Genomic DNA, 13854 nt, shown 5'->3' on the forward strand with positions numbered 1-13854 from the left:
TACTTTTATTTAGTATGAACTCTGATATTTAATAAGCTGTGAGAAGGTATTACTGGAATTTACAAAATTTTTTTTTTCCAGACAGTCTTTCTCTGTTGCCCAGGCTAGTGTAAATGCTTTCCTTTGCAATAAGGCATGAGCACTGGTTAAATGTTTGCCACATTGTTTATTCTAGTAGTTTTCTCCAGTATGAGTTATCTTACCTACGATCAAGTGTGACAGCCATTTAAAGGCTTTGTCATATTCTTCACATTTCTAGGATTTCTCATCAGTATGATTTCTTTTATATTCAGAAAAGTCTGAGGTGTTGCCAAAAGCATGGCCACATCTTTCAGGTTTGTAGAGTCTCTCTTGTGTATGAATTAGCTTATGTCTCTCAAGAATTGAGGATCTCTTAGAGGCTTTCCCATGTGCATGGTTTCTCTCCAGTATGAGTTGTCTTTTATGTAGTAAGGCTTAAGGACTGGTTAAAGGCTTTGCCACATTCCACACAATTGTAAGAATTCCCTCCAGTATGAATTATATGAATGTTTAGTAAGGATTGAGGAACAGCTAAAAGGCTTGCCACATTCTTCACATTTGTAGGGTTTCCCTCCTGTATAAATTCCCTTATGTTCAGTAAGGGTTGAGAATTAATTAATAGCTGTCACATTTTTCACATTTGTAGGGTTTCCCTCCTGTATAAATTCCCTTATGTTCAGTAAGGGTTGAGAATTAATTAATAGCTGTCACATTTTTCACATTTGTAGGGTTTTTCCTCCAGTATGAATTCTTTTATGAGTAGTAAGGTGTGAGGAGAAGTTGAAGTCTTTATCACATTCTTCACATTTGTAGGGTTTCTCATCAGTACGAATTCTCTTATGTTCCATAAGGTTTGAGGACCGGTTGAAGCCTTTGCCACATTCTTCTCATTTGTAGTGTTTCTCTCCAGCATGAATTTTCTTATGTTTACTAAAGACTGAGAACCAGCTGAAGGCTTTGCCACATTCTTCACATTTGTAGGGTTTCTCTCCAGTATGAATTATCTTATGATAACTAAGGGTTGAGGACCACTTATAGGCTTTCCCACATTCTTTGCATTTGTAGGGTTTCTCTCCAGTATGAATTACCTTATGTTTAGTAAGGATTGAGAACATGCTAAAGCCTTTGCCACATTCTTCACATTTGTAGGGTGTCTCTCCAGTATGAATTCTCTTATGTTCCATAAGGTTTGAGGACCAGTTGAAAGCGTCACCACATTCTTCACATTTGTAGGTTTTCTCTCCAGCATGAATTGCCTTATGTGTAGTAAGGGTTGAGACCTTATTAAAAGTTTTGCCACATTCTTCACATTTGTAGGGTTTCTCTCCAGTATGAATTTTCTTATGATAACTAAGGGTTGAGGGCCACTTATAGGCTTTGCCACATTCTTCACATTTGTAGAGTTTCTCTCCAGTGTGAATTTTCTTATGTTTACTAAAGACTGAGAACCAGCTGAAGGCTTTGCCACATTCTTCACATTTGTAGGGTTTCTTTCCAGTATGAATTACCTCATGTTTAGTAAGGATTGAGAACATACTAAAGCCTTTTCCACATTCTTCACATTTGTAGGGTTTCTCTCCAGTATGAATTTTCTTATGATAACTAAGGGTTGAGGGCCACTTATAGGCTTTGCCACATTCTTCACATTTGTAAGGTTTCTCTCCAGTATGAATTACCTTATGTTTAGTAAGGATTGAGAACTTACCAAAGCCTTTGCCACATTCTTTACATTTGTAGGGCTTCTCTCCAGCATGAATTGCCTTATGTGTAGTAAGGGTTGAGACCTTACTAAAGGCTTTGCCACATTCTTCACATTTGTATTGTTTCTCTCCAGTATGAATTACCTTATGTTTAGTAAGGATTGAGAACATGCTAAAGCCTTTGCCACATTCTTCACATTTGTAGGGTTTCTCTCCAGTATGAATTTTCTTATGATATCTAAGGGTTGAGGGCCACTTATAGGCTTTCCCACATTCTTCACATTTGTAGAGTTTCTCTCCAGTATGAATTACCTTATGTTTTGCAAGGATTGAGAACATAACAAAGCTTTTGCCACATTCTTCACATTTGTAGGGTTTCTCTACAGTATGAATTTTCTTATGATAACTAAGAGTTGAGGACCACTTATAGGATTTGCCACATTCTTCACATTTATACGGTTTCTCTCCAGTATGAATTACCTTATGTTTAGTAAGGATTGAGAACGTACTAAAGCTTTTGCCACATTCTTCACATTTGTAGGGTTTCTCTCCAGTATGAATTCTCTTATGTTCCATAAGGTTTGAGGACCAGTTGAAAGCTTTGCCACATTCTTCACATTTGTAGGGTTTCTCTCCAGCATGAATTGCCTTATGTTCAGTAAGGCTTGAGGGCCAGCTGAAGCCTTTGCCACATTCTTCACATTTGTAGGGTTTCTCTCCAGTATGAATTACCTTATGTTTAGTAAGGATTGAGAACATACTAAAGCCTTTGCCACATTCTTCACATTTGTAGAGTGTCTCTCCAGTGTGAATTTTCTTATGTTCCATAAGGTTTGAGGACCAGTTGAAAGCTTTGCCACATTCTTCACATTTGTAGGCTTTCTCTCCAGTATGAATTACTTTATGTTTAGTAAGGATTGAGAATGCACTAAAGCTTTTGCCACATTCTTCACATTTGTAGGGTTTCTCTCCAGTATGAATTTTCTTATGATAACTAAGGGTTGAGGATGACTTATAGGCTTTGCCACATGCTTCACATTTGTAGAATTTCTCTCCAGCATGAATTTTCTTATGTTTACTAAAGACTGAGAACCAGCTGAAGGCTTTGCCACATTCTTCACATTTGTAGGGTTTCTCTCCAGTATGAATTACCTCATGTTTAGTAAGGATTGAGAACATACTAAAGCCTTTGCCACATTCTTCACATTTGTAGGGTTTCTCTCCAGTATGAATTTTCTTATGATAACTAAGGGTTGAGGGCCACTTATAGGCTTTGCCACATTCTTCACATTTGTAGGGTTTCTCTCCAGTATGAATTACCTTATGTTTGGTAAGGATTGAGAACTTACTAAAGCCTTTGCCACATTCTTTACATTTGTAGGGCTTCTCTCCAGCATGAATTGCCTTATGTGTAGTAAGGGTTGAGACCTTACTAAAGGCTTTGCCACATTCTTCACATTTGTAGGGTTTCTCTCCAGTATGAATTATCTTATGTTTAGTAAGGATTGCAGATCGATTAAAAGCTTTGCCACATTCTTCACATTTGTAGGGTTTCTCTCCAGTATGAATTTTCTTATGATAACTAAGTGTTGAGGACCACTTATAGGCTTTCCCACATTCTTTGCGTTTGTAGGGTTTCTCTCCAGTATGAATTACCTTATGTTTAGTAAGGATTGAGAACATGCTAAAGCCTTTGCCACATTCTTCACATTTGTAGGGTGTCCCTCCGGTATGAATTCTCTTATGTTCCATAAGGTTTGAGGACCAGTTGAAAGCTTCACCACATTCTTCACATTTGTAGGGTTTCTCTCCAGCATGAATTGCCTTATGTGTAGTAAGGGTTGAGACCTTAGTAAAGGTTTTGCCACATTCTTCACATTTGTAGGGTTTCTCTCCAGTATGAATTACCTTATGTTTAGTAAGGATTGAGAACTTACTAAAGGCTTTGCCACATTCTTTACATTTGTAGGGTTTCTCTCCAGTATGAGTACTCTTATAATGAGTAAGGGTTGAGGACCAGTTAAAAGCTTTGCCACTTTCTTCACATTTGTAGGAATTCTCTCTAGTATAAATTCTTTTACGTTGAGGTAGGCGTGAAAGCATGCAAAATGATCTGACATATTCTTTACATTTCAAACGTTTCTTTCCAGTATGCCTTATCTTATGTCTGTTTGAATTTGAACATTTATGAAAGACATTTGCATATTTGCCACGTTGAAATACTTTGCTCTGTGTAGTTGTCAAACTCTGGTTAAGTTTATTATAACTTTCTTTGTGCACCTTACACTCATCCACATTGGTACAACCAATTTTTAAGTGTAAATTCTCATTTCCACATTTTTCATATCTTCTTAATATCACTGTTTGGAAAGAATCTTCTATGCCCTGCTCTGGCCAAAGTTCTTGAGCAAAATGAGAACATATTACTGAAAAGAAATAAAAATAACAAATTAGTCTACATATTAGACTCTGATAAATACAGTTTCCAAATCTAACCTATAAAATTATTCAAACTACATAAGCAAGATGACACTGCAATATGACACAGGCCCTAATTCTTCACAGACATATAAATGTAATAAAAACGTACAGACCAAAATACAAATGTGGGTAATTTATACATGAGTTAAGTGTGTACAGTGCCTGACTTAAGCCAAATGCAAAGAGCCACATAGAAAAAAAGAAAAAGGCTGTTAAATTTACCCAATACAACCCTTTCTGTTCCTCAATATTGCCTAGTCCTTTCAGAACTAAATTGTCAAATACTGTTTGTGGTTTTTTGTTTTCTTTTGTTTTCTTTTGTTTTTTTAAGGAAAGTAAAATATTGGCTGTCTTCTACAGCCCTTTCCACACACTAGTTTCTGTCTCCCATGACATAAAATGCTGAAAGATATGGTGGTATACTTAGAAATGACAATTTGAGTCTGCTGAGACCAAAGGTAAATGCATTGCAGCAGAGCACTGCAGTCCTGCAGAGAGAGACCAGGTGAACCAAGTGATTACTTTTCAGAAGAAACATGAATAATCTCTCTTAACTAAAAGTAAACACAAAACTTCAGACAAGACAAATCTGAAGATGTTTGAGAGACCCACATAATCTTAACCAAGACCATTGTGTTCTGACTATGCCAGGACAAAGCTACATTATAAATTTTGTGACAGGTAGCTTTTTTAAATGTCCAAATCTCAAAGATTACAATCTATACAAAATAAGACAATATAATCCCATCAAAAATATCATACAATTTTCAGAAAGAAGCCATTAAAAATGTATATCCTAATTTTAAAAACTGAGTAACACTCAATGAGTGAAATAGGAACACAAGAGTGTATAGAAAATCAGAAAAATGAGGATAAGAACAAAAATGACCAGTGAAATGTCAACAAAAGATTTGCAGGCCAGAAGAAAACTGGGTGATATAGTCAAAGTCCAAAAAAAAAAAAAAAAAAAGCTATCACGTGAGAATAGTACCATCAGGGACAGCTGTGAGCACAGCTTCAGCAGACTTAAACATCCCTGCTGGACAACTCTGAAGAGAGCAGTGGATGTACCAGCACAGCATTTGAGCTCTGCTAAGGGTCAGACTGCCACCGCAAGTGCATCCTTGACACCGGTGTCTCCTGATTGAGAGACATCTCCCAGTAGAAGCTGATAGGCACCTCGTACAAGAGAGCTCTGGCTGGCATGTGTGGGGTGGCCTCTGGGATGAAGCTTCCAGAGGAAGGAACAGGCAGCAATCTTTACTGTTCTGCAGCCTCCACTGGTGATACCCAGGAAATCAGGGTCTGGAGTGGACTTCCAGAAAGCTCCAGCAGATCTGCAGCAGAGAGGCCTGACTGTTAAAAGGAAAACTAACAAACAGAAAGGAATAGAAGTAACATCTACAAAAGCATATTTACTCAGAAACCCCATCCAAAGGTCATCAACATCAAAGACCAAAGGTAGATAAATCCATAAAGATGGGGAGGAGCCAGTGCAAAAAGGCTGAAAATTCCAAAAACCAAAAACAGGAGAATGCCTGTTCTCCTCCAAAGGATCACAACTCATCACCAGCAAAGAAAGAAAACTGAATGGAGAATGAGTTTGATGAATTGACAAACACAAATTTGACAAATTTCAGAGGTAGGTAATAACAAACTCCTCCAAGCTAAGGGAGCATGTTCTAACCCAATGCCAGGAAGCTAAGAACCTTGAAAAAGGGTTAGACGGATAGCTAACGAGAATAACCAGTTTAGAGAATATAAATGCCTGATGGAGATGAAAAACACACCACGAGAACTTCATGAAGCATGCACAAGTATCAATAGCTGAATCGAAAAAGCAGAAGAAAGGATGTCAGACACTGAAGATCAACTTAATGAAATAAAGCAAGAAGACAGGATTAGAGAAAAAAAATAAAGAGAAACAAACAAATCCTCCAAGAAATATGGGACTATGTGAAAGGACTAAATCTACTTTTAATTTGGGTACCTGGAAGTGACAGGCAGAATGGAACCAAGTTGGAAAACACTCTTCAGGATATCATCCAGAAGAATGTCCCCAACCTAGCAAGACAGGCCAAGAGTAACCAAAACAGTATGGTACTGGTATCAAAACAGATATATAGACCAATGGAACAGAATAAAGGCCTCAGAAATAACACCACACATCTACAACCATCTGATCTTTGACAAACCTGACAAAAACAAGCAATGAGGAAAGGATTCCCTATTTAATAAATGGTGTTGAAAAAACTGGCTAGGTATGTGCAGAAAACTGAAACTGGACCCCTTCCTTACACCTTATATAAAAATTAATTCAAGATGGATTAAAGACTTAAATGTAACACCCAAACCATAAAAACCCCAGAAGAAAACCTAGACAATACTATTCAGGACATAGACATGGGCAAAGACTTCATGACTAAAACACCAAAAACAATGGCAACAAAAGCCAAAATTGACAAATAGAACCTAATTAAACTAAAGAGCTTCTGCACAGCAAAGGAAACTATCATCAGAGTGAACAGGCAACCTACAGAATGGGAGAAAAATTTTGCAATCTATCCATATGACAAAGGGCTAATATCCAGGATCTATAAAGAACTTAAACAAATTTACAAGAAAAAAAAACAACCCCATCAAAAAGTGGGCAAAGGATATGAACGGACATTTCTCAAAAAGACATTTATGTGGCAAACAAACATATGAAAAAAAGCACATTATCACTGGTCATTACAGAAATGCAAATCAAAACTAAAATGAGATACCATCTCACGCCAGTTAGAATGGTGATCATTGTGAAGTCAGGAAACAACAGATGCAGGAGAAGATGTGGAGAAGTAGAAAATCTTTTACACAGCTGGTTGGAGTGTAAATTAGTTCAGCCATTGTGGAAGACAATGTGGTGATTCCTCAAGGATCCAGAACTAGAAATATTATTTAAACCAGCAATCCCATTACTGGGTATATACTCAGAAGATTATAAATCATTCTACTATATAGGCACATGAACACACACGTTTTTTGCAGCACTGTTCACAATAGCAAAAACTTGGAACCAACCCAAATGCCCATCAGTAATATACAGGATAAAGAAAATGTGGCACATATACACCATGGAATACTATGCAGCCATAAAAAAAATGAGTTCATGTCCTTTGCAGAGATATAGATGAAGCTGGAAACCATCATTCTCAGCAAGCTAACAGAAGAACAGAAAATGAAACACAGCATGTTCTCGCTCATAAGTGGGAGTTAACAATGAGAACACAGGAACATAGGAAGGGAAACATCACACACCGGGGCCTGTTGAGGGGTGGGGGCTAGGGGAGGGATAACATCAGGAGAAATACCTAATGTAGATAATGAGTTGATGGGTGCAGCAAACCCCCATGGCACGTGTATACCTATGTAACAAACCTGCACATTCTGCACATGTACCCCAGAATTTAGATTATAATAAAAAATCAAAACAGAATATTAATAAGGAAACAGACTACTTAAAGGTGGTATAAAACAACTATTTCTGACAGAGGTATAGAGAGCACTCCTCAACATCAGGATACACACCCTTCTCAATAGTTCATACAATATATTTCTTGATAGACCACCTCTTAGGCCAAAAAAGAAGTCTTACCAAATTTTTTAAAACTGAAATTTTATGAATTATTTTCTATTACTAAACTCGTATGCCAGTATAAAACAAAAATAGAAAAAAACTGAAAATGAAAAAAATATGCCAGGTACGGTGGCTCATGCCTGTAATCCCAGCACCTTGGAAGACCAAGGCGGGCGAATCACAAGGTCAGGAGATCAAGACCATTCTGGCCAACATGGTGAAACCCTGTCTCTACTAAATACCAAAAACTAGCGAGGCTTGGTGGCATGCACCTGTAGTCCCAGCTACTCAGGAGGCTGAGGCAGGGGAATCACTTGAACCCAAAAGGTGAGGTTGCAATGAGCCGTGATCAAGCCACTGCACTCTAGCCTCATGATAGAGCAAAACTCCATCTCAAAAAAAACAAAAACAAACAAACAAACAAACAACAAAAAATATATGTATATGAATTTAACAAAACACTCGAGCGTGCTCTTATGCAAAGGTTGTAACGTTAATATTGTAAAGATGTTTATCCTGCTCAATGTAATCTATCAATTTAATGAAATGTTTTTCAAATTTCTCATTGCATTTTTCAGAAAATAGAAACTGCAACCTTAAAAGTATATAGAATCTCAAAAGAAAATAAAGTACCCAACAATCTTAAAATAATAATAATAATAATTAAGCAAGGTTGCAGGCATTAAAGTTCCTGATTTCAAAAGACATTCCAAGCTACAGAATTAAAACAATCTGGTATAGGGATGAAAAATTAGACCAATGAAATAGAATGCAACACATACACTTTAACACGTATGGTCATATGAGGAGTCATTTACAGAGCAATAATTATCACTGTAAACTAATAGGTAAAGGCAATGCAAATTTATGTCACCAAATCATTCAGTAAATATAATCTGAAATATAAAAATACTGGAATATCACTCCGTTTTCAAAAAGCAGAAAATATTCTACCAATTATAAAGATAAATCTTGATAACATTATGCAAAATGAAATGAGTCAGCCACAAAAAGACAAAGATTGTATGAGATAGATAGATATAAAGCATTTACACTCTTAAAAACAGATAAAAAGAAAAAGGTCTCCTATGTGCTTAACCCCCAACAGCAAGAAAGTTTGTCAGTCATCCGTGACAAAAATGTCTTAATGAGAGAACCAGGCATCATGGTTAACATCTGTAATGACAGCTACATGGTACAGTAAGGTTGGGAATTGCTTCAGGCCAAAATTTTAAGACCAACCTGGGTTATGCAGTGAGACTCCATCTCAAAAATAAGTGCCTTTAAGAGAGCTTTGAGATCCAGGGAGGCAATTGTGAGACTTTGCTAAAGCCCAAGACTGAGGAGCACCCTTTTCAGAAGGCAAGCTTTCACTCAGGTGGCAAACTACAGGACCCCTGCTCTTGACCACAGACCAGAAAATGTCCCACCCAACTTGGTCCCACTGAGAATTTTGAACGTACTCTGTAATCATCCCAAACTCCTCCCAGCCACAGTCTTGGGTCTTCCAGAGGCCTGGAGACTGATACCCATTTAGAGCCATGATGGCATGCCTGCAGACCTTGGTCCTTACTGTGGTCCCAATAGCAGTTCCATGACTCAGTTCCAGTTTCCTAAGCCACAGTTTATGGCCACTTCTGCCCATGTAGAAACACACAGTGACCTCAGAAATCCTTTCTGGTACTCAGTGAAACCATACTAATCCACATCCTAATATAAAGCCCATCATATGCAGACCTGACTGCAGAAACCTGCCCTAGCGTCTACCCTACTGAGCAAAGTCCAGAGGGATATTTACTTTGTCCAAAATTAAAATGGGAATTACAACTATCCAAGCCCCTTAAAATAACCCAACTCTATTGCAGAGCCAGCAGCCCTGTGACCGAGCTACAACCCCACTCTACTACAAACTGGCATTCTATCACCCTGGGGGCCCAACAAAAGATTTTTACCCTCTGAAACCAGTTTATAAAAACTCTAAGAGCTGTTTACTCCTTCAAATTCAGACACCAGTGCAAAAGTATATTGTGCCCATTGTCAATGCTTCTATTTTAATACAGCACTTGAAGTATGTGGAAGAAAAATTAGTCAAAAAAATTTTAAAGTCATTGAAATTGAAGACAAATAAGTAGCAATGTTCTCTATAAAAAACCATAAACAGTACATTAAAACCCTTTCAAACCAATAAATACACTCAGTAAATTAGCAAAATATAAAAACACACAAGTTATGTTTCCATACACAAACTATCTGATAAGATAGAGGAATAAAACAATCTTATTTACAATTGCACTAAAATAATAAATATCTGAGAACAAATTTAACTGAGGAGTTGAAAAAGTTTTCAAGTGCGAGATTTATCAATGAAAAATGAGAACACAAATAAATTTAAATATATTTTATACCTATCAATTCAAAGAATAAACGTTAAAATGCCATATTGTCCAAAGTTATCTCTAGATTCAATAAACTCTCTATCAATATTCCAGTCTTTTTTTCACAGTAATGAAAAATATAATCATAAAATTTACGTGAAACTACAAGAAACCGTGAATAGCCAAAGCAATCTTGAAGAAAAAGAAAAAAGTAGAAGGACATCATACTTTGTAATTTCAAACTATATTTCAAGACTATAGTAATAAAAACAGGATGAAATGTACAGAAAAATGAACAAAAAAAAACCCAAAGATACAGAAACCACTACTCTCACACATTTCAGAGATGATGGAAAAAGAGAACTTGAAAGATAGTTTAACATGGAGTATCTTAAAATCATGCATATATCTGTGTCCACAAAAACAAACAAACAAAAAGATAGTGCACTCTCTTGTATGCCATGAAGAGTACTTCGGCTGTCACTGTAAACTTGAAGGAAGATTACTGAAGGGAAAGAAGAATTCTTAGAAATTTTAAAAGCATAAGACAGAAGATACTCCTGTGTGAGAGAAAATTAAAAAATGAAAATAAAAATTAGGCTTTCCAGAAACTACTTCTTTTGGAACAAAGATTCCAGAATCACTTTAAGGACTGGCTTCCTCCTTGACTTTGGACCCCTCATCCATGTTGTCTGTATTCACTCTCACCTACCTGGGGGTTCTTCCACCATCTCATGTCTCTTCATATTCCAGGGCTCTTTTCCTTGTTCCAGAAAAATGATCAGGTCTGGCTTAAAGGCAGCAATACCTGTTTTATTAAAAATGAACAACATGCACCTTGCTCATATTCTCCAATTACCAACTCAGTAATGTGCTCAGTAAAGAGGATGTAATAGAATATCCTAGTAGATTTATCCCAAAATACTAAACTGTAACATGTTGGGAAAAAGGCTTGTGGGGTGCCTGTATAAACTAGCCATAAAAATATGGGACAAGAAGTTGTGGAAAGCCACAGGAGGCCTCTGAGGAGGAAAGCCTCCTTATTGCCATCACGTTCCTATGACCAGAGCGTGACCTGCTCTCTTATTTATAAACGCTGTGCTCAAGGAGAAAGATACTCCTTTGAAGCATTGGAATGTGGCCAGATATGCAGGCTCCTAGTTAGGCCCACTCCCCACAGCTGCTCTCCAGTAAGTTAAAGAATAAATCAGTAGTTAAGTTTACGCTGCTTCAGCACAAAGAAAATCTGCCTAAACCACCACTGCTATAGATTAGGTGTATGACACACCACCTCCCTTTCACCGTTTCACCCCTGAACATCTGCTTCTTAGATCTAAGTGATTGTACTCAATAAATAGTGTGGAGAACAGAACTTGACACCTTTTGCAGCCTCCAAAAGTGCAACTGGCCCCTTGGCACCCCACCCTTTATGCACTCTTAACCTGTCTCTTCCCATTCCTTCATCGCCACTGGACTTTATGTACCCTGCAGGTGGTATTGAGGCTGGTCCCCATCAATAACAGAAATTTCTAAATATTTAGAAAATTCTCTAATTTTGTAGGTTCTTAATTTTATCACCTGTTAATACTGAATTAAAAATTGGTGGTTGCCAGTAAACTTTTGAAATTAACATTAATCTAAAGTGAAGGACACAGATCAGCTCAAGAATGTAGTAAGTTCAGGTCAAGATGAAACATCTTGAAATTTTTTTTCTACATGGAAAAATCCCTATGATTTTCTTGAAAATAGAAATCTGAAAGCATAAATTACCAAAAAGTAATTATACAAAAAGGAAATGGTGTTGGGAGCTGAAAGCCTGAGGGTCGTGAGCAACTCAGCATTCCACTGGAGGCTATATGATAAACAGCAAACGGCTTATCATGAATGCAGAATGTGGGCAAACTTGCATGTGCTCCTGCCACTAGAAGGTACACTGAGGACAGTCACTCCCTGGTGCCATGCTCCTTGAAGTTATCTACTGGAACATCTGGAGAGTACTGTTCAAAGAATACAGTCATGCAGGCCTTCATAAGTCAAGCAGCTGACCACAACCTCCCCCTTCTCCCTATCTCCTTTACTCAATAAATACGAAGGGATATAGAAGCTCAGGACCCTTGTTCACTAGAAGCAAGGGGTCCCCGACCCCTTCTTCCAAATATACTCCTTTGTCTTTGTCTTTATTCTGGTGTTCATCCTCCTTTGTTCAGTCCAATAAGGTCTGCAGCAAAATGAAACCTGTAGCATATACTAGGAATTGCGTATTAAAGTTATTCTCACCCAGGAAGACCAGGTTTCTGTAGTTCTCTAACATCACATTTCTATATAAATTCTGCTGTGCAGTGTCCAGGCATTGCCACTCCTCCAGAGATAATTCTATGGCCACATCCCTAAATGTCAATGATCCCTGGAAAACACACAAACACATATATTTATCAAATGGTCATGGGCAGAATTTTTAATTTGACTCAAGGTAAAATGGAGAGAGTAAAGAGAGCTGGTTCTGACTTATAAGCATGACTGAAATTATTCAATAAAATAATTTTCAACACAGAAATATTCTCTAACATATTCTCTAACTCTGAGAAAAGAAAGCGGTATAAGATCCATAACATCAGTGTATATGTAATATTTTTCTAAATAATAAAGTATAAACTGAGGGCCTAAATGCTAACGTATATAATTTTCAGTGCTATATTTACATCATAAAGAATTAATTGTGTGCCGGGCATGGTGGCTCATGCCTGTAATCCCAGCACTTTTGGAGACTGAGGCAGCAGCCAGATTAAATGTGTTGGTTTATTCACTTCAGCTGCATAAAGATACTTAATGATGAGGAGAAAAATAATTCCATAGTGAATAAATGTGTCAGAAAGCTTATCAACCAAGTGATTTATTAACATCAACTACACTAGAACAAATTTTTATAATGTCCTGATGCACCCAGAAGGACACAGCATTACCGCTGAGATATTGCCCCCGAAAGGTAAATCACAGCCTGAATTTAGCCATAAGGAAACATTAGTTTTATGGAAAGTTCAAGATACAGATATCTCCCATGTTCTGTAATTTTTAATAGTGATTCTAAATAGTCTTTCTTTAGCAGAGTAGAGAGCAGGTATCTCCTAACAATTTTTTAAGAATTTTCTGGGTAATAAATACCATACTGCTTCAATGAGTTTTTTCTTAATCCTGTACTGCATAGACATAATAAAGAACACAGATGAAACCTCAACATTACATGTTCTCTGTCTTCACTAAAAACCCCAGGTTTTCCCCAATAGGAATTATGAGTATCTACACCTTCCCATGTTCAACAGCCACAAAGGGACATTTTTAATATTGCAGATTATAAATTCATAGTGAGATTTCTGCATGGCATATAAGAAGCCATAATACAGACAGGGCTCTGGTATATAGAAAAAAATATATTTCTCAGGGACTTTGATTATTGTAAGAATTTTTTTAAGTAGTTAAAACAAACTCATTAGGGAGGAAAAACACAGCTACAGAAGTACAGGTTTGCAAGTACTAAACGTATGTTTCCTGGAGGAAGCAGAGTGGACACGGATCAAGAAAAGGCCGTTTTTTTCTCTTTCTCCTCCTTCCCTAGGATTCTTTCTCAGATAAAATTTTCTGGACAAATTACACCTGCATCTTG

The 13854-nt window shown here is 37.2% G+C and overlaps 1 protein-coding gene across 1 annotated transcript in view; it reads right to left on the reverse strand.

The window, feature by feature from the left end:
* Positions 1 to 267: 267 nt before the first annotated feature.
* The window catches only part of LOC129459381 (zinc finger protein 676-like), a 375112-nt gene continuing 361525 nt past the window's right edge, over positions 268 to 13854 (reverse strand). Inside the window, exons 1-2 of the mRNA XM_063616157.1 lie at positions 10909 to 11074; positions 268 to 4147 (exon numbers count right to left, since the gene is read on the reverse strand). Coding sequence (XP_063472227.1) covers positions 909 to 4147; positions 10909 to 11029 — 3360 coding nt within the window. The 5' untranslated portion in view covers positions 11030 to 11074 and the 3' untranslated portion in view covers positions 268 to 908. Of the gene's footprint in view, positions 4148 to 10908 lie in introns of the transcript that reaches the window.

This window comes from Symphalangus syndactylus, chromosome 13, assembly GCF_028878055.3.
Source record: "Symphalangus syndactylus isolate Jambi chromosome 13, NHGRI_mSymSyn1-v2.1_pri, whole genome shotgun sequence".
Classification (NCBI taxonomy): Eukaryota; Metazoa; Chordata; class Mammalia; order Primates; family Hylobatidae; genus Symphalangus; species Symphalangus syndactylus.